Below are 21,720 nucleotides of genomic sequence, written 5' to 3' on the forward strand. Positions count from 1 at the left end.
TCACTCAGTGTAGAATAGAAGGGTCGGTGCTGTGTGATTACCTGATCTCTATTTGCCATAAAAATATGTGCGTCTCAATGTTGTTTCTGTGTTGAGGTGACATTACAGTAGCGGCACCACGATTGTGATGGGATCATCTGTCACCGCTGTCTATAGGCTTCCTATGCTGCAGCGATACCTGGTCCTAAGATGGATGTTTATATTGTTGTTTCCAAAGGGAAAAATCATTTCAGATCAACTGGTGTCAGAAAGTTATACAGATTAGTAAATTACTTCTATTTAAAAATCTCCAGTCTTCCAGTACTTATCAGCTGCTGTATGTCCTGCAGGAAGTGGTGTATTCTCTCCAGTCTGACACAGTGCTCTCTGCTGCCACCTCTGTCCATGTCAGGAACCGTCCAGAGCAGGGGAGGTTTTCTATGGGGATTTGCTGCTGCTTTGGACAGTTCCTGACATGGACAGAGGTGGCAGCAGAGAGCACTGTGCACTTCCTTCCGGACATACAGCAGCTGATAAGTACTGTAAGACTGGAGAGTTTTAAATAGAAGTAAATTACAAATCTTTATAACTTTTTGGAACCAGTTGATTTGAAAGAAAAATATTTTCCCTGAAGTAACCCTTTAAGCAGGGGTGGCATCATCTGTCCCCACTGTCTATAGGCTTCCTATGCTGCAGCGATACCAGGTCATATGCAATGTTTCCTGCCCCAAATACCACACATGAATCTCCCCATAAGTGCATAACAATTCCCCTGAACCCCAGGCAATGACCCCCGCCCATTGCACATCTTGATATATAACATCTGTCTTTTACACACTGATCATTTCCCACCGGTTTTTATTATACACTTTTTGATAACAAAAATAAATTTACTTTTATGAATTTACAACGATGCAAAAACCGATGCCACATATATTAGAAAATAAACATGATCATTGAAATGGTCAGGACAGCGCCGTTCCACCCGGGCGACAAACATGGTGGTGGTTACATAGGTCTAGACAGCGACTCGAGGTGGAGGCTCCATGGTTAAGCTCCTGGGCTCTCAGTGTGGACACTTACAGGATACGGTCACATTAGGAACGGGATTTATAGTTACTTGTGGGAACTTCCAGAACTTTGGGAACTAATGGAATTGTTCCTATCCTGTAGGAAAGAGTCAAAATACTGGTAGTTGGGGGGACATCTTTAGAATTGTCTCTGAGTAGTTTGGAGTTATAGGCTGTATAGATGTCTATGAGGCCATACTAGTCTCCATATTGGACTATATACTATGACTGTGTGTATTTGTAGACAGGATAGGTGCCCCTACATCTTATATTTTATTATAAAATATATATGAGGTTGACAAGTTTGGCCAACTCTCTAAGGCAGGGATATGGGGAACCCTTGGCCCAACAGCTGGAGGGCCGAAGGTTTCCCATCCCTGTTCAAGCGGCCTCCCGACTTGACCAGCAGCTGATGTAGGTGGAGAGAAGGGTGGAGCATGAGTGGATTTTGAACACCCAACTTTATTGTTCTCAGAGGGATTAGTTCCCTGTGTATGGGGAAGTACTTTTACAGTTATGGCCATCTATATTATATATACACATATACACACACACACTCAGGACCCCAATAAGGAAATAATAAGATTGAGCACCACCAGTCTAGAAGGCGGCCTAGTAAATCAAAATGGAACTATTTTTATATTGTGTAGGTAGAAAATAATAAAAAAAAATAAAATACAAATTTAGACAATTTTAAGCATTTTTGGATGTAAAAAAAGTGAAATTCTGTCAGTAGAAATGTAAAATCATAACTGGGATTACACAGAATAAAAGACACGAGTGCAAACCAAATAGGAAACAGCATTCATTGGCCAATCCAGTAAATCAGTCAAAGCTAAATACAAAAAAACCCCAACAAACAAAAAAGACCCCTCCATAAACAGACCGGCTGTGATCTTTATTTCTGTAAAATGTTGTGATTTCTGATCGTTATTGAACGTTCTTGAAATTTTAGTGAAATAAAATTGCATCTGTGCTCATCATGCAGAAACCAGGCTATAGGTATACAGTATAAAACACACATAGATGGTAACAAAACAGTAATGAAAAAAAAACCATCCCACCAAAATCAATGGATTGGTGGATGAAATGGACATATTTGGTGTTCGGGGGTCTGTGAAAGCAGCAATGACGACGTAACGGGCATGGATAGCGCAGCTCTGTGAACCCCAAAAAGTAACACTTTTCCCCATTTTTGTCTCGCACGTACAGAGTTATACAGTGTAGCTGTGATCTCCGGTAAGGCCGTTTTTATATACTATAGTTATCATTTATATATAAAAAATTGCAGCTGTGGGAATTGCAGATTCCTATGTCTCGCTTGGTTGCGGATCTGGCCTCAATGATCCCTGTGAAATCGTTTTTTAACCTCTCATAGACAACAGACATGACTGTTTCCAAAGTCTGAATGTAGTTTTAGTGCATTAAAACAAAACAAAAAAAAACCCTGATAGGCAGTTGTTTAGTGGGTCTTCACCAGGTAGACTGGGTGTATCTGCTGTCTGAATAACTTTGTTACAAAAACTTAACAAAGTCACATGTCTCAGATAGGTCTATGGCAGGGCGTCACGTCCCTCCAGCTGTTGCAAAACCACAATTGCCATCATGCCCGGACAGACACAGCTTTGGCTTTCCAGGCATGTTAGGGATTGTAGTAGAGATGAGCCGTGAGCATGCTCAAGTCAGATCGTTCTGCATTTGATTATTGTTGGCTGAAAAAGTTGGATGCAGCCCTAAGGAGTCCTGGAAAACATGGATACAGTCATGAGCCATAGGCAGTATCCATGTTTTCCCGAACTCTCCACAACTTCAGCCACCGGTAATCAAACGTTTGCTCCAGTTGCTCCATCCCTAAATTGTAGTTTGGCATCAGCTGTATAGCCAAATGTTCCCCATCCCTGGTCTAGGGTGTTCTGGTATTATCGGAGAATGATTCTGCACCAAGTATAGACCCTTACATAAAAAAACATGTTAAAAAGAAACTAGAATGAGGCTTTGGCATGAATCTAGCAGGTCTCGCTATTTCCCAGTGATCTCGAGGACATGCCCTCCACAAACACTACATGACGGTATGTATCACATGAGAGGGCGGCCGGCATAGACCCCAGGATTATGGTGGTCTCAAAGTCCTAGCAATTTACAGTCATTGTGTAGATCTTGGTAGAGGGGTTGTCCTGAGGCTGGGACCCCCCCCCCCATGTATATCCATGACCAGCAGATCCCAGTCCTTAATCTATAAGTGCCCACTGCCTATAGGGTAGGGACCTATGGCTGTATCCATGTTTTCCAGGCAGCTTTAAGGCTGCATCAAACTTCAGCAGCCACTGATATTCAAATGCCGAACGCTCTGGTTGGAAAGAACTCAAGAACCCAAGGGTGCTCGAGATTCGCTTATCTCTAATCGGGACCTGGTCAGCCATAGGGTATAGGTAGCGGTGACAGCTCTTTGACGTCCATCAATGTGACCATTCTGACCTGCTCAACTGTGACACTTTCTTTATTTGGTCACAGAAGAATCGATCCATAGGGTGAGGGCTGTAAACGAGTGGATTAACGTGTAGTACTGCAGGTGCCTCCAGTCTGCTCCTCTCCAGTCATTGGGACTCCCACTTTGGTTGGCACTCTGGGGGTTATAGTGCCACCACACATTGGGAACCATTCCTTTACAGCAGTCAGTTTGCAGCCGCCATCTTGGCAGCCTTCACTGTGTCCTGCATGACCAACTGTTCGCTCTGTGGGATTAGATTAGCCGGACAATAGGGCAGTCAGTCGTCATTTAATGAATGAATGAATGAAACGGGAAGGGATCTTAATCACATTAAACCTGCCGCCACTAGTGAGACAAATGGATATATTATCCTAGTGTTTCCTTCCATTCTCTACAAGCTGGGAAAATTAACCCTTACACTATCAAGACTTGGCAAAATGCTCTAAAATGTAAATTGTGTACGAGCAAACTATGTAATGGTCTTCATCCAAAATTGTTTCTTAAAGGGAATCTGTTGCCCTGTAAAATTTTGTTGAGATTGGAGCATTTCTAAACCTCCGACCAATGCGGAGTTAGCAGACACTATAATCTACACAGAAAAGTTGTGTACTCTCTTCCCACAAGCCCCTTTAGCCGTGAGGAGGAGCCACACATACTGAGAGACAGGAACTTCCTGTTTTGTGGAGTCAAGAGGGTGTGGCTTGGCACCTGGCTATTTAATACAACAAATTCTCCCCTCTAGTTGATCTTTGAGCCAATGTTCTATTGACGCCGTCACTAGGTTAGAATAGACGGTTAATCTGTTTTGTGTAGATCATGTATAGGAGAAGCTATCGTTACTGATATGGTCTATACTAAAAAAAAATCAATTGGCTTATAATTATATGTCTAACCTGCAGAAGAACAAAAAGTAAACTAGAATCGATGTGTAAAGGCAAATGCCACGTATATGAGGGTGGTGCTCCTATACCTGAGCTATCGGGCGATGGTGCCTATGACTGACTGATATTAATCCTGACCCCCGCTATGTACCAGGTTTTCATGGAGAGGGGAATAAGCCACTGCCAGACACCTCTGGCCCTTCCAGACTACCCTGATGTTGACCAGCTGCATACACACTATAGAACAGTCAGTCAAAGCGGCTGATCGTGTACTGGGGTCTCCCGACTCTCTGGGAGAGGTGAAGAATTGGGAGTGTTGAAGCAGAGTCTGGCAGCATCCTTCTCTTCTGAAGCCAAATGAACACTTTGCCAATGGCTATTAGATGGTAGACTGGTCTTGCCGAAATTGGCAGGTTCGGTTTTGTTAGGGCAAAAAAGGATGGGACATGATGGATCTCTCATGGATGATAAACCACAACCAGTGGTCTGCCAGTGGCTTATTGAGTAAGCATGAGTATGGGAAAGGTCAGGGGTGTCAGGAAGAATAGCAATTGGCTGTAAAAGCGTACAGCCACCTTACATGTGTAAAAATTATCTATCACTATGGATCATGGGTGAAGTTATATTGTCTCCATCATGTCACTAACGCCTTCCTATATGAATGTTTGTCTCTGTCGTTCATGTTGTTACTACTGAAAGAAGAAGAGGTAGTGACTATTAGATGGCCCCCAACCTCAGGTAATACAATAGAGGATTGACCAGCCAATGGGCTAAACCCCTCAATCCCAGGAGAGGCGGGTGGTGCCCATAGCTTGCCTGATCCTGCTGAAGATGCAGAGATCTACCATAACAAAACACCTATCACTCTACGTTCACGATATAAGAGTCATGATACTAAGGAGCCGGGTGAGCAGAAGGCATTATATTCAGTATTTGTTCATCTACCACTGGGATGGAGAACCTGCGGCCTTCCACTTATTTCAAAACTACAATGGACAGCCAGGGATGATGGGAATTGTAGTCTTGAAATAGGTGGAGGTCGGAAAGTTCTTCATCCCTGATCACCACCAAAAGCATCTGCGGAGGGTGAGCCCAGGATCCTCCCATTACGATGCAGACCACGGATAGTGCTGGGGGATAACACTTATATGTCATAAACACATTTTTATCTATTTAAAAAAATAAATAGTAATTTCTTAATACTGTGGACGCCGAGGCTCACTGCACCAACTACCTTAAAGGCAATCCAATCCATGACGTGGCATTCACTTATTCCTACTATATTTTCAGTCCTCTTACAGTAGGCATAGGGAACCTTTGGCAATCCAGCTTTGCTTTGGCTGTCCAGTCATGGTGGGAATTGTAGTTTTGCAACAGCTAGAGGTCGGAAGGTTCTTCATCCCTGTCCCACAGCATATGAGGAGGACACGGCCTAGTACCGGTTACACTTGGTAACACAGTCCCACGGCATTATTTAGTACAACGGATTCAAGTACCTTTAAACCAATGCAACAGTATATACTCTATAGGACTGCTGTAAATATTACTAGGTCCTACAAAACTTTCATCCAGATATAGTTTCACCAAACACACGATCATCACCACATTCCTGTCCTCGGATAATACTGCAATAAGGGAGGTCGACAAACTCCTTATCTTTAGGTTAAATGGAAGCTCTGACATTCACCATCTTGTAGAACATTGGTCTCCAACCTGTGGTTCTCCAGCTGTCGCAGAAACTATGGAAGCATACTGGAGCTCCACGAGTTGGGAGATCCCTGTTCTGGAGGATGACATTGGTGAGGGCCCATGAGCTGGAACCTTCATCGATGATCACATGACCTTCTATCGGCTCTCATGAGCCTTAGAGTTTGAAGTAGGTTCAGAGATTTTCATATTCATGAGACTGGACGCTGCCATTCTAAGGAGCGTAATCTACCGTTGGACATAAAGTTATAGAGATGGAGCCCCGTTTCTGCTGAAGGGCGCCCCATCTTATGGAACCCGCCAATGACACGTCAGAGGATAAATAAAACCAAAGCCTCACTTTGTCACTGAACCCTCTTAGCTACTAGTAGGGGCACACAATGGAGAGGGGGACCCTTTTATCGAAGCTGGCTCATGATACCATGACCCCTCAATCTTGGGAGAGGTGGATCTAGAACATCACCGCCATCCTCCTACCAGACTAGGGCGATTCTCCTAAACTCTGCAGCGTTTGTAGAAGAGGACGAGTACTGCAGACGTTCACATAGTGACGAGGAATGAGGCCAGCTCGGATGGGTACCCCCTGTCCATGGGCCCATAGCAACTGCAGAGGAAGCCGCTACTATACCTACACGGCTGTCTAGGAGCAAATATGTACAAGTAACCATGATTCCTGGGAAAGCTCTGACTCTTGTACAGCCAGGAGTAGAGGATTTATGAGTTGCAATAATAGAAGTAGCCCATACATTAATCCCCCTCGTAAGTTTGACTAGGATGGATGATATGGGTTACCATTGATGACATTTCCTGCTCCTTCAATAAGTGAAGGCTGTCGCCCACCACTCAATGTACCCTGGTTGGTAGCTACAAATGGTTTACACCTTGTTTCATAGTAATTTTTTTTTCTTTTTTTAAAAATTTAAGTATTTTGGCTGTAGCCCTGGCGCCATTTTTAAAACTTTTGGCTTCACGTGTGGCACCTAGTACACCATATTGTCCTTGTGGCACCTGTAGGCTTCTATATAGTCCTTAATCCATTGGTGTGAACACAAAGGAGGGGGTGTGCGATATGGTCCTATTGTAAAAGCCATCTTCTGTCCGGGAGAGAGGGATGTGCCCCATCCATTGGCCAGTCTTTGGCGGCCAAACCAAACATTTGCTATATATATGAAGGTACGCCGTAGGTATCCTTGGTTCAGAAGTATCTTTGCATCCATTGTATCTGCATTTTTTTTTTTTTTTGCACCCAAAACCTTTGGAATATTATACATAACAGAAGCAGCAAAATGAAGATCTAGGTTTGCGATTGATTGTCTCCAACACAATCTCCAGCAGTCTCTTCCCTCTTCATATATATATGTATATGCATATATACACACATACCTCTTTATATATAATATATATTTATCTGCTTCTTGAAATTCAAAGAAACAATGGTAAAACGATGCAAGTTTTATCAAACGAAGGAGGAAAAGCCGGCGATTGGGGCGCGGGATGATGGGGCCAGGCTGCTGGGGGGCCGATATATGGGGTTCTGCTGGGTGGGAAGGCTCGGAGGCTGCTGAGGGGTTGGAGTCCGGCTGGATTTGGGCCTATACAGGCTGCCTTGTTGGCTGCTGTTGCTGTTTGGTATAATACAGTGTTCAGAGTCCTCGGGCTCGTCTGTATAGTTGTAGGCATGTGCCCTGGAGATGCCTTTCTGCTGCCGTCGCCAGGAGTTGTAGTAAGTCGGGTCGCTGATGTAATGGTTGACAAAGGAATGGGTCTTCTGCTGGTTCTGGTCCACTTCATATTCACTGTCGCTCCCCTGCGTCAGATAAAGGCAAAGTAACAACAAGTTAGCAGTTAAAGTCCACAACTAATACACCACAGTAAGGGTATGTTCACACTTAGTAAAATAGGCAGAATTTTGACATGTCACTCCTCCGCGCAGAGAGCGGCGGCAGCGGAGGAGCACGACCTCTCCCATAGGAATGTTGCCTATTTTACTCAGTGTGAACATACCCTTATACTTTAAGGGTGCGTTCACACCTACATGATCCGCAGCAGATTTGAGGCTGTGTTCAGTTATTTAAATGAAATCTGCTGCGGATCTGGTAAGTGTGAACGTACCCTAAAGGGATATTCGGCTCAAACATAACTTTTGCTATGATAGGGGACTAACCATTCCTTCCATACTTGTTATTATCTATTCAGTCTCCTTCCCCCAGTTCTCAGCTGCTGATTTCTGCTGAAGACCCAAAAGTCCCTGACTGGCTTTATCTGTAACACTGTAGCTTCTTTATCAAGCTGGAAGGGGTTATTCTGAGGTAAAGTTGCTGTTGAACTTGCTGTGATTAATCCTCCCAGAATTACAAAGAAGCTACAATGTTACAGATACAGCCTGCCAGGGACTTGTTTACATCAGCCGGGAGGAGGGTGGAAAGCTCACACACAGATTTTTGTGTTTTCAGCAAAAAGCAGCACTGGGGGAAGGAAACTGAATAGATAATAAGTATAGAAGGAATTGTTAGTCTCACCATGGGCAGCAACATATCAAAGGTTATGTCTGAGTGGAAAACCCTTTCAAGTCAATTCCGTTCATGCTTAGTGATCTCTAACATGTCATCCAACTCCTGAATACCAACATCTGCCCCTGGTCGGGTGTACTATATACATTTATTTACATGTACAGACTGGCATAGCTGGAGGGATCACAGGAACAGGGCTGGTATCACAAGCAGATACCTGCTGGGCGCTCATCTCGCTGCCCGTACGCTGCAAACCGCAGACCTGTCCCTGGGAGGGATCCTGTAAGCCGCTGCCTGTCTTGGAGAAGGTGCGGCTTGTTTACCCAGTCAGTATAGTGGCGTTCCTATAGTAATGCCATTTTACACTGGCAGAACACAGAGGCCTAGCAGCTCTGACAGGCGGCCAGCAGTGCCCGCTCCTAAATGAATCTGTCTAATTCATCACATTACGGACACGGATGAAGTGCCCTGTCAGGGATCTGCCAATCCGCTCCGCTCGGCCTTGTTAGATCTAATAGACTCGCACAGCGTTCACTGGAATTTTCTGCCCGATTTGCCTCATCTGTAACCGGGCGGCTACGGGGTATTAACCGAATCATCATCAATAGAGAAGTAAGAGAGCCCGAAATCCTGCACAGATGCCCACCATGGCACAGCGCCGGGTGTAGCAGAGCCGCGCCAAAGTCTCCGCTCGTCGGAGATTTAAAGGGGGTGATCTAGGATTAGCAGAAACACAGCTGCTTCCTTGCAAAAACAGCACCACCTCTGTCATCAGGTGGTGTGTGGTATTACAATTCAGCTCCAAACCCTGGAAAAATTTCCACTGTAACAGTAATTCTGTTGCAGAACCCCATTTCCCATCAGTAAAGTCAAAGCTTTGGCTGTCCAGGCATAATGGGAGTTGTAGTTTTGTAACAGCTGGAGGGCTGCGTGTTTGACACCTGCGCTGTAGAATGATCCCCCAACAACTGAGTGACCTCCAATGCATAGTCACAAGTTCTGACTACTACGATGACCAGTAAGTCTGATGTGTCACTGTGTGTACTGTGCTGCTGTACCTTTAAGTGGCAGAGAGCCCAGGGGCACCCCAGAAATCTGGGTGGGGTGTGACTTCAGCAGGGTTGTGTTTCCTGGCGTGGTCTACCCTGTGACCTATGATCACGACACAAGTGCCAGGGTTCTCTATTACTCATATTGACTTTGGATCTGGGACATATTCTCTGCTTTCTTAGTCCAGGGCTGAGGAGCCGCACACTGCGGGTGTTGGGGGGTTTCCAGTCCAGGGGACGGCTAACTAGTGATCAATCTATAGATTACTTTAACCCACCGAGTCCACTGTAAACGATACAGGACCATAGGGTGGAAGAGTAATGCCTGTGCTGGTCCGTATCCCCATACTTCTATTTAAAAAATCTCCAGTCCTTATCAGCTGCTGTATGTCCTGCAAGAAGTGGGGTATTTTCTCCAGTGTGACACAGTGCTCTCTGCTGCCACCTCTGTCCATGTCAGGAACTGTCCAGAGCAGGAGAGGTTTTCTATGGGGATTTGCTCCTGCTCTGGACAGTTCCTGACATGGACAGAGGTGGCAGCAGAGAGCACTGTGTCAGACTGAAAATACATCACTTCCTGCACGACATGCAGCAGCTGATAAGTATAGGAAGACTTGAGATTTTTTTTTTTTTTTGTAGAAGTAAATTACAAATCTGTATAACGTTCTGTCTCAAGTGTATGTGAAAACTTTTTTTTTTTTTCTTGAGTTCCCCTCTAATATCCTCAGTAGTGTTCTTAGACAGCATGCCCTAATGGTCTGTGTGCACGGGGTCAAACGCTTTTTGTATATTTCCGGGCCGTCAGAGGTTCATCCAGCAATGTCACTCACACCTGGGTGTACAGGTAAAATGCAGGTCACTGTGTTGTACACCCTCGGGCAGAAAAATTCCAGAGCAGCAGTGAATGGGTTAAAGTCAGCTGCGCTGGATCAGGAGCCTCTGCAGGTTTATACAGTCTCTTTGTTTCGTGCTCTCAGGTGAGACGGTCACATCCTCCATCGCCCCACAGAAATATGCCGCTGACAGCTGTCTGTATCCGCTCACACGGCTTTATTTCCAGCTTTTTGTGCGCTCTCTGCGGTATCGAAGGTCTCGGCACACCCTGTACAATGTGCGCCTATTCCAGGGAACACCCTCTAACCTCAAAAGATTGCCTTTCACCGCCACAATCAGCGCCATTGTGTGCCGACTGAAAGCAATATGACCTATGTGGAGCAGCGTGTCCTGTATCTCTGGCTCCCCAGGTCAGCGGACAGTGATCTGACTTCATTGTTATAAATAAATGGATAAGACCCCCCCCCGTCCGTATACCGCATCATGCAGGGGGGGTCACCTACTCTCTTTCTCCTCGTCACACAAATGTTGGATCAGCTTAATGTTCATGTATTGTGAATGGGGAGAGGGAAGGTTAGTCGCTGCCAGACCCATCTGATGGCGGCTTATCTCTCTGAGAACAAAAGGATGGGTTAGCTACAAATCTCCATGCCTGATCCTTCTCTCCCTTCTCTCCTCATGTCTGGGAGATGGCTGATAATGGTGGAGTTGGCTGACTTCTCAGTCATCCTTTTTTACCTTGGTGGCCATTCATCTAAAAGGCTGCTGTGTAATACCACATTTCACCTGCAGAGGCCGCTGCAGGGAAAAAAGGGGCAGAAATTCCAAGTTTACCTGCGGATTGTTCATCTCTGTATTTTCTTGTTTTGAGCGCCGTTTATTCCCATGGTATGGTGCTAATCTGCGCCCTGTGTCTCTGACCGGATGTCAGCTCAGAGTAAGGGTCTTATTACACCAAATGGTTATGGGCCGTGCTTGGTGGATTTCCAGCCGATAATAGTTTGGTGCAATAGGAGACGTTAAAAGGCAATGATCAGCTGACCTGCATAAAGTCAGCTGATCATTTATATATTTAACATATTCAAAGACGGCGATCTGCTGCCTGTCACTCAGTGTAACAGCAGGCCGCCACTCTCTTCAATGGGCAGCCCTTCCAGCAGACAGTCATCACCATCTGCGTTTTTACAGTGAGACCCCTATGGAGCAGGCACGGTCCTCACCTGCGAGTCTGACACCTCCGAGGGCTTTTCGGTCAGGCTGCCACTCTCGGCCGGGATTAGGTCATTGTACTTGGCAACGTCCTCATCTGAGTAGTGAAGGCTCCCGGGACTGGGACGGGGCGGAGACCTGAGAGGAAGAAGATGGGGGAAAAAATATTATATAACCCCCCATTATCCGAATACCAACCAATAGTCCACCTCCTGCTGATCTGCTCCATGTGGGTGCTTGGTCCCTGGAATCGTAGATGTGTGTATAGATGATTAGACCAGGATAATCCTACAGTCTGACACCATAGAACTCTACAGCTGCTACGACTGCCCATTGTAGTCAGCGGCGGCCTGCTACCCCCGCTCCTAATACATGGAGCACCGTGCTGACATAATTGTTTGGTGTAATAGGACATGTTGAATAATCCCGATTATCGGCCAGAATGGCCAGTAATGACTAAGTGCGGCCGATAATCCTTTCATGTAATAAGACCTATAGGGCTACCGACAATAGAGGCTATTAGTCCCCAATGCTGGAGTGGGAAGTAGTATCTGTCTATAAGTGACAGGTCGGAGCTGAGGCCGTTATTGTGAAGTCACGGACCTTAGAAGATGAATCGGTTACCGCTGTATTTTCTAGTGTCGGGAGCCGTTGCGTTTGGTGTGTGAGCGTTTCCCGCCCCTTCCCCCCCCCCCCATGCCAGCCTGTAACACTCCGCAGCCCTTCTCTTCCCTCTAAGAGCTGCTTATACGGTTACGTCTCTAACAGAGCGGCCTTTGTGACTGCACCAGCGGGACGACTCCATGAACGTTACCAGGACGAGACGTGAATATCAAGAGGCAGAGACGACCTCTAAAACAAGCCGCACCCTGTGCCAACCACTTAGCTGTAGAGTGGAGGCTCTTGGCTCAGAGACAGATCTACTAGAAGAGAAGAACACGGGAACTTCTCCGGGTACCAGAGAGAATGGACAGCATGGGGCACTCAGAGCCGATACATTGAGTATCGCACACTTATCTCTTTCACTTTCTCCATAAATAATTTGTTCCATAGTACTTAAAGGGGAATTCAGCGAATTAAAGGGGTACTCTGGCAATTTTTCTTTTTCTTTCAAATCACCTGGTGTCAGAAAGTTTGTAGATTTGTAATTTACTTCTGTTTAAAAATCTCCTGTATTCCATTACTTATCAGCTGCTGTATGTCCTGCAGGAAGTGGTGTATTCTTTCCAGTCTGACACAGTGTTCTCTGCTGCCACCTCTGTCCATGTCAGGAACTGTCCAGAGCAGCAGCAAATCCCCATAGAAAACCTCTCCTGCTCTGGACAGTTCCTGACATGGACAGAGGTGGCAGCACTGTGTCAGACTGGAAAGAATACACCACTTTCTGCAGGACATGCAGCAGCTGATACGTACTGGAAGACTGAAGATTTTTAAATAAAAGTAAATTATATATCAATATAACTTTCTGACACCATATAATTTGGAAGAAATAAAAAAAATCGCCAGAGTACCCCTTTAATTATCTAAGTTGATTGATCTGAAGGGATCACAGAGGACAATACTCATGTATAGCCTGCAAAAAGTTTATCAAATCAGATTCTGTATTATAACTGCACCAGAAATGGAAGTGGCTGCAGATGGTCAGGGCATGCTGGGAGTTGTAGTTATGTAACATCTGGAGATCCGCAGGTTGCTGACTACTCCTCATCTATCTCAGGATTATAAAAGATGGCCCCTGACATGGCTCACCTTGTGTATATCCCGTTCTTCCTGCAGAAAGAATTCTTCACCGAGAGCCGCCGGTTGTTGAGCTCCAGAGCGGGGAACCTGCTCTCATCCAGACTCACCATCTCTCCGTGGCCCAGGGTGCTGTTCTTAGGATTACACCCTGTTCGGGAGCATAGAGATACATAAGCAGTTGTGATGGGAGATAGTCAGTCAGAGCCCCCCAGCCGCCATGACACATCCGCTCACCTGAATCAGATTTTTTGGCGTATTTTTTGCTCTGTCCTCGAATGATCAAAGCGAAGACCAGCAGAAGGATGAAAATGAGGCCAATGAGGGCGATGACCACCAGGAACCACCACTCCTCGTAGAACGGGTTGGCTTTTGTGGCTGTATTAAAACAAGAATGGGAAAATTAGCCCCTCAGTCCAAGACCGACGCGTTTCAGATCTTCAACAAACAGTATATGTATCCGGGAGGACAGAACTACATCAGACTGTATAACAGGACATATGACATCAACTCACACACACCTGATACAGACGTGGAGGGTGGGCTGGGGGTCCCGTATCCATAATCATTGACAGCAATGACCCGGAAGTCATAGCTCACGCCCTGCTTCAGGATGTCTATGCTGAAGGTGTAGGAGGTGGCTTCCTTGGGGATGTCCTTGATGAGTATGTCCCATAATCCTTCATCTGAGGAGAGAAATACGCTGTATACAGGTCTGACGCACAGGTATAATACAGACGTCAATCCTCTACAACATGGGTCTCCAAACTGCGGCACTCCAGCTGTTGCAAAACTACATTTCCCATCATGCCTGGACAGGCGAATCCAAAGCTTTAGCTGTCCAGGCATGATGGGAGTTGTAGTTTCGCAACAGCTGGAGGGCCGCGGTTTGGAGACCCATGACCTACACAAGGTCCGTTGTATTCCCATCACATTCCTTATATTTAACCGACAGCATCATTCCGTGCAAGACCGATCTACTATCAAGAGAACTGAAGCTGGGCCTGCAGGAAGCCTGGCCGGTCGTACGTACCTGAGGGCCGGGCCTCTATAACGTATCTGGTAATGGGGCTTTTCCCTGGGTCCCCACTTGACCATTGGATGGCAATCAATGAGCTGTATCTGGAGATGGAAGGAACCCCCGGAGGTCCCGGAGCCCCTAGTGTTAGAAAGGGAACAGATTATGTTACAATATGGCCGCCTGTACCTAGAAGGGAGTACAGACCAGTAATGGAGTCACAGTACGGGGGCACGAGGCTCTGCTGTGTATACATTATTCATACATCTCTGAGGAATACTCCCTGGTTATGGGAATTATACTGTCTGGAAGGATTAGCGGCTGGCAGCAGCTCCGGGGAAGATTTGTGTCACACATAACACCGGGATTAGATCTCAAGACGTTTGCTCGGCTCCTGCCTGAGTTTTGTTAGTACTTAGAGGGGTGACATGCATTCACGGCTGAGAGTGTAGTACATGACATGTGGCCCCCGCGTAAGTCTTTGGGGTCCATTTCCGTATTATATTGGGTATTGTTAGGCCCTGTTCACACCTGTGCCGGATCCCTCCATATAACACAGCATGCAGCCCTATTCTTCCCATCAGAATGACAGACCTTAGCGGCAGAACCTGATGGACTACGTTGTAAAGCCACTCCCAATGTAAACTGCCTTTCCTTACCCCCCCTCTGCATTGGCATGGCCAAGCATTCATGTGTAGGGGGTAAGCCGCTGCCAGACTCTTCAGGCAGCAGCTTACATCCCAAGGATAAAAGATCAGGCACTTAAAATCCAACTTGCCTGATCCTTATTCCCCCTGATGGACGATGGAGGGTCGGGAGGCCCCTATAGACATTAGGTGGTTGGCCAGTGAGGCCTAAACATGTCTATTGCATAGTGCGGAAGAGATTTGCTTTACTTAAAGACATTTATACCATCTCCTGGTCCTGTAGTCACGTTGGCTTCAACATCCGGTCCATACGTGAAAGTCTTGGCCCTTATTCGGAAACGGTAAGTCACCCCCTCGGCAAGGTCCTTCAGCTTCATCCACAGGGGACTGTTCCCCTTCACATCCACTGTTACTATCTTACTGATTCCTGACGGACAAAAGAAAATTGTATAGATCAGTAGAGTTAAAGGGATTGTCCAGGCTTAGAAAAACATGGCTGCTTTCCTCCAGAAACAGCACGGCTCTTGAACTCAGGTTGGGTGTAGGGGTTTTGCAGCTCAATTCCATTGAAATTAACGTAACTGAATTGTAATACCGCACACAACCTGAGACCAGGGGTAGCGCTGTTTTGTAAGAAAGTAGCCATGCTTTTAAAAAAAAACAAAAAAAAAAACTGGATAATTCCTTTAACATATCCTTTCTTCCCAGAATTCCCAGTGGAGCAAGAATGATGAATGGCCTGTACGTCTTCCTACGTCTTTATGGAAGGAATATTATTACACCTTTGGTCCCATCCTTGGAGACACATGGCTGCTGGTTTCCATACATGCTTGTCTGTTGGTTGTGTCAACTATTGCAGCTCAGCTCGCTTAAAGGGGTTATCCACGAAAACAGTCACTTCCCTCCAAGAAACAGCGCCCCTCTTGTCCTCAGTTTGTGTGTGGTATCACAGCTCAGTTCTACTGAAGTGAATATAATTGAGCTGTAATACCACACACAACCTGTGTCCAGGAGTGGCGCTGTTTCGCTCCTATTAGACAGAATTGGCTTACCGTCTACCGGTGTGCAGGGCTCATAGACCAGTCTGTATCCTTCCAGAATGCCATTGGGGTAAATAGGGGCATCCCAGGATACATTCACTGACGTGGTGGTCAGTTCACTGAACCTCAGGGCTGCTGGGGCGCTGGGGGCTGTAATAAAGCAGATGTGAGATTAGTACAGGGAGGCAACATGGTGGCACACGTGCTATATGGCCTGATCCCTGACATTATGACCCGTGACGGACTAGTACAGCACCCATGGTCGTGTTACACCTGTCTACAATTCCTCTAAATTCCTCCGCTCCATCTTGGCAGGTTATCACCTCCGGGTAAACGATGTAACCACTGAGAAATGTCGCCGGACCGGAATATCTGCAGAGATGTGTGTGAGGAGAGCGGAGGTCAGGAGGCAGAACTCCACGCGTATGTGTTAGAAAAGGTGCGACCTGGCACAGAGATGGTGCCACGGCGTCCCTGCCCTTTACTGTTCACAGCACCGTTACCATAGTGACAGGATGGCTGGACCAGCCGCTGACAGCTGAGGTGGCGGCCGTTCTTGTTGTGCGCTCCTGTCAGGATGAGGAGCACTAAGCGCGATAAATGAGGGGGTGTCAGAGCCGATAACACTCAGGGACCAGGGCAGCGCCGCACTGCACACAGGCTAATGGCACTTGACGTTGTTACAGCCGGCCAGGGAATTGGCTCAGGGGGGCGTCTGACTGCTCAGGGAGAAGTGTGCGGCGCGCAGAGACCGCTGCATGTTATGTAATCCTCACAGCCCTCTCCATCCAGCGGTGGATAATGCCGGAAACTTAGTGATAAATTATAGATAGCAAAATCACAGCTGCCGGGATGAAGCAGGGCGGAAAAAAAGGTATTAAAGGTGGAACGGTGTGCCGGAGTATCAGGAGTTCAGATTATCAGAAGGGTTGGTAGGTAAGGATAGTGACATAGGAGAAGGGTTGGTTGGTAGGTAAGGATAGTGACATAGGAGAAGGATTGGTAGGTAAGGATAGTGACATAGGAGAAGGGTTGGTAGGTAAGGATAGTGACATAGGAGAAGGGTCGGTAGGTAAGTATAGTGATATAGGAGAAGGTTTTGTAGGTAAGGATAGTGACATAGGAGAAGGGTTGGTAGGTAAGGATATTGACATAGGAGAAGGGTTGATAGGTAAGGATAGTGATATAGGAGAAGGGTTGGTAGGTAAGGATAGTGATATAGGAGAAGGGTTGGTAGGTAGGGATAGTGACATAGGAGAAGGATTGGTAGGTAAGGATCGTGACATAGGGGAAGGGTTGGTAGGTAAGGATAGTGACATAGGGGAAGGGTTGGTAGGTAAGGATAGTGATATAGGAGAAGGGTTGGTAGGTAAGGATAGTGACATAGGGGAAGGGTTGGTAGGTAAGGATAGTGATATAGGAGAAGGGTTGGTAGGTAAGGATAGTGACATAGGAGAAGGTTTGGTAGGTAGGGATAGTGACACAGGAGAAGGGTTGGTAACTAAGGATAGTGACATAGGAGAAGGTGTGGTAGGTAAGGATAGTGACATAGGGGAAGGGTTGGTAGGTAAGGATAGTGACATAGGAGAAGGTTGGTAGGTAAGGATAGTGACATAGGAGAAGGTTTGGTAGGTAAGGACAGTGACATAGGAGAAGGTTTGGTAGGTAAGGATAGTGACATAGGAGAAGGGTTAGTAGGTAAGGATAGTGACATAGGAGAAGGTTTGGTAGGTAAGGATAATGACATAGGAGAAGGGTTAGTAGGTAAGGATAGTGACATAGGAGAAGGGTTGGTTGGTGGGTAAGGATAGTGATATAGGAGAAGGATTGGTAGGTAAGGATAGTGACATAGGAGAAGGGTCGGTAGGTAAGTAAGGATAGTGACATAGGAGAAGGGTCGGTAGGTAAGTAAGGATAGTGACATAGGAGAAGGGTTGGTGGGTAAGTAAGGATAGTGACATAGGAGAAGGTTTGGTCGTTTAATCGTTGCCTGCAATTAAACGAAAAACAGTTATCGTTTAAATCTTAACGATATAACGATTTTTAGAGCGATAATCTTCCCGTGTTACAGAGCCCTTAGTGTGCCTTTAGCTGCCGAATAGGAAAAGAAGTGAGAGTGACACCTAGTGGACAGAATATTAAGGAAAACAGTAAAATGCTATGGAGAACCTGCTTTGTGTTGGGGCTGCATTGCCTCCATATTCAGCTGGTGGTAACATGGAGTGTAGCTTGTGTTCCTCACCTGCTTGCTGCGTCTGGCCGCGGATGGGATGACTGCGTGGACCATCTCCGGCCGTGTTGAAGGCCGCCACGCTGATGAGGTAGGTGGTGTAGCCGGTCAGGTTCTTAATCTTCACCCCACTCTCGGGCAGAAACAGGGTTCTAACTTTCTCCGTCTCATTGACCCGTGAGGATTCCCAGTAGTAGATCTGTGTATAGAGAATATCACTTGGGTTTATGACAAGCTATATCCCCTTAAAATGTTAGAAACAATTCTATCTAGGAAAGTTGGGAGAATACTACCAGTATATCAGCCAAACCAGTCTATAGAACTACAGGTCCCAGAATGCACCTTTACATGCTGCATATTGTCACTGGACACCAGAATCCAGGCTTATGCTGGGGGTTGTAGTTCCACCTGCTGTTCTCTCTAAAGTTCCAATCTGCAGTCTCCCAACAGCTGTGCTCTGGCTCCCCCTGCTGCTCAATGTCTGCATCACACGTGTGTTCTGGCTCCCCCTGCTGCTCAATGTCTGCATTGCGGCACACGTTTTCGGTCCTTTGGGTGTACTTCATTAGGCAGAATTACTTGCGGAGTGTAAACAAGCCACGCTTTCCCTTCAGCAATGGGATCCCCGCTGTTTCCGGAGCTAAATATTTGCTTTTTCAAGTTTTATTCGCTCTCAGCGTCGGAACAAGAGTTTATAGATTAGCATTTGTCTTCAATATTCTGAATGAATCGCGGCGGGTACGGACGGATGAGAGAGAGGAGCAGTGTGTTCAGTGTGAACCAGGGAGGAGGATTTAATTTAGGATCAATTTAAAGGGGGTTTCCATGTGCTGACCTTTGGCCTCTGTGATTCCCTAAGGAGATTTGTAAGCAACTTCCATAACTTCCCGGGGACTACCCTTGGCCTCTTTATTGCGGCAGACCCCAAATGGTAGGGGGGGGGGGGGGGGGGGCAGCGGCAATTGTGGACCAGGCCTAGAGTTAGTGCCATAGTGTATGACTATGAAGCTGACCATGGCTGACAGCAGTGACAGCCCGGACAGTACATGGTGTGTAGTGGGGGAATGTTACCGTCACAGTGATTTCCCGAATGCGGCTGCCGCGCTCTAGTAGCTGCGGCTATTTAGCCATCTGTATACACTGTTATTGGACTGGTAATATTCTGTAATCTGGATCATTATCCATTTAAACCTTTTTATCTCTAATTTAAAGTGAAGAGAAACAATAAAAGTGAACGGCGACCGTCTCCACAGAACGCTGCGTCCTCCAGAGAACAATTCAGCACTTTTTCGAATGGGAAATCAATAGATAAGGAGACGGCGCCATCATCACTTTTTAGGCATCCATCGCTCGTGTGGGGGCGGTAAATGAGGAAGGAAGTGAGGGAGAGAACAAGTATCCTGGAGCTGTATAACAGTGCCCACTGACCGATGCCGCACACCTGTACCCACTCAGTACTGACCGATGCCACATACCTGTACCCACTCAGTACTGAACGATGCTGCACACCTGTACTGACCAATGCTGCACACCTGTACCCACTCAGAACTGACCGATGCTGCACACCTGTACCCACTCAGTACTGACCGGAGCCACACGCCAGGCCTATACCCACTCAGTACTGACCGCTGCCGCTCACCTATACCCACTCAGTACTGACCGATGCTGCACACCTGTACCCACTCAGTACTGACCGCTGCCACACACTAAGCCTGTACCCACTAAGTATTGACCGCTGCCGCTCACCTGTACCCACTCAGTACTGACCAATGTCGCTCACTTATACCCACTCAGTACTGACCGGAGCTGCACACCTATATCCACTCATCACTGACTGCAGCCACACACCCATACCTACTCAGTACTGACCGATTTAACACATGAGGCCTATACCAACTCAGTACTGACTGCTGACGCACACTAGGCTTATACCCACTCAGTACTAACCAATGCTGCTCACTTACACCCTCTTGGTACTGACCAGAGCTGTACATCTGTAACCACTCAGTATTGGCCGCTGCTATACCCACTCAGTACTGACTGATGCCACACAAGAGGCCTGTACCCACTCAGTACTGACCAATGCAGTTCACCTATACCCACTCGGTACTGACCGCAGCTGTACATCTATACCCACTCAGTATTGGCCGCTGCTGCACACAAGGCCTGTACCCACTCAGTACTGACTGATGCCACACACGAGGCCTGTACCCACTTAGTACTGACCAATGCCGTTTACCTATACCCACTCAGTACTGACCGGAGCCACACACCAGGCCTATACCCACTCAATAATGACCGCTGCCACAACTACTGTGTGGCTTGCCTTTGTTATGGGGGGACTGTGGCAGGTTGCCTTTGTTAGGGGGGCACTGTGGCGGGTTGCCTTTGTTATGGGGGGACTGTGGCAGGTTGCCTTTGTTAGGGGTGCACAGTGGCGGGTTGCCTTTGTTACGGGGGCACTGTGGCGGGTTGCCTTTGTTACGGGGGCACTGTGGCGGGTTGCCTTTGTTAGGGGGGCACGGTGGTGGGTTGCCTTTGTTACGGGGGCATTGTTGCGGATTGCCTTTGTTAGAGGGGGTGGCACTGTGGTGGGTTGCCTTTGTTACGGGAGCACTGTGGCGGGTTGCCTTTGTTAGGGGGGGGGGACTGTGGCGGGTTGCCTTTGTTAGGGGGGGGGGGACTGTGGCGGGTTGCCTTTGTTAGGGGGGGGACTGTGGCGGGTTGCCTTTGTTAGGGGGGGGGACTGTGGCGGGTTGCCTTTGTTAGGGGGGGGGGGGACTGTGGCGGGTTGCCTTTATTAGGGGGGGGACTGTGGCGGGTTGCCTTTGTTTGGGGGGCACTGTGGCGGGTTGCCTTTGTTAGGGGGGGGCACTGTGGCAGGCAGGATTTGTCAGTACTGACAGGCTTGTTCTGCACATCACTCACACAGTTACTGGGGGTAAAACCCACACAATACCTTGTACCCCTGGATGTCGCCATTCTGAGCCTCCAGAGGGGGCGGATCCCACGTCACATCCAGCTGGACGGCGGTGACGCTCTGTATGGCCACGTTCTGAGGAGGAGCCGTGGGCACTGGGGGGGGAAGTTATAGACAGTAAGAAGCATTGCCAGAACCCAGCCCCCCCATAATGTGGAATAAGATATAAGACTCACCCGCCTCCCCAACAAACACTTCTTGGGGGACACTGGCCGGTCCCTCCCCGGCGGCGTTGTAAACGCTCACCCTGATCTCATAGCGATTGTGCTTGTTCAGATCTGAAACAGGAGACAAGATGGAGATGAGCGTCATTTTACATCTCTGAGGGTATGTGCCTCTTG

The 21,720-nt window shown here is 47.3% G+C and overlaps 1 protein-coding gene across 2 annotated transcripts in view; it reads right to left on the reverse strand.

Annotated features, from left to right (window-relative positions):
• Positions 1–820: 820 nt before the first annotated feature.
• SDK2 (sidekick cell adhesion molecule 2) overlaps positions 821–21,720 on the reverse strand; it is a 406,671-nt gene continuing 385,771 nt past the window's right edge. For both annotated transcript variants that reach the window (XM_069953635.1, XM_069953634.1), the window contains 11 exons: positions 21,556–21,657; positions 21,359–21,474; positions 18,412–18,598; positions 16,182–16,319; positions 15,395–15,556; positions 14,498–14,623; positions 13,986–14,150; positions 13,702–13,842; positions 13,477–13,615; positions 11,739–11,865; positions 821–7,932 (listed from right to left, as the gene is read on the reverse strand). In XM_069953635.1, the coding sequence (XP_069809736.1) occupies positions 7,582–7,932; positions 11,739–11,865; positions 13,477–13,615; positions 13,702–13,842; positions 13,986–14,150; positions 14,498–14,623; positions 15,395–15,556; positions 16,182–16,319; positions 18,412–18,598; positions 21,359–21,474; positions 21,556–21,657 (1,754 nt within the window). In that variant the 3' untranslated portion in view covers positions 821–7,581. The remainder of the gene's footprint in view (positions 7,933–11,738; positions 11,866–13,476; positions 13,616–13,701; positions 13,843–13,985; positions 14,151–14,497; positions 14,624–15,394; positions 15,557–16,181; positions 16,320–18,411; positions 18,599–21,358; positions 21,475–21,555; positions 21,658–21,720) is intronic.

The sequence above is a fragment of the Dendropsophus ebraccatus genome, chromosome 14 (genome assembly GCF_027789765.1).
Source record: "Dendropsophus ebraccatus isolate aDenEbr1 chromosome 14, aDenEbr1.pat, whole genome shotgun sequence".
Lineage (NCBI taxonomy): Eukaryota > Metazoa > Chordata > Amphibia > Anura > Hylidae > Dendropsophus > Dendropsophus ebraccatus.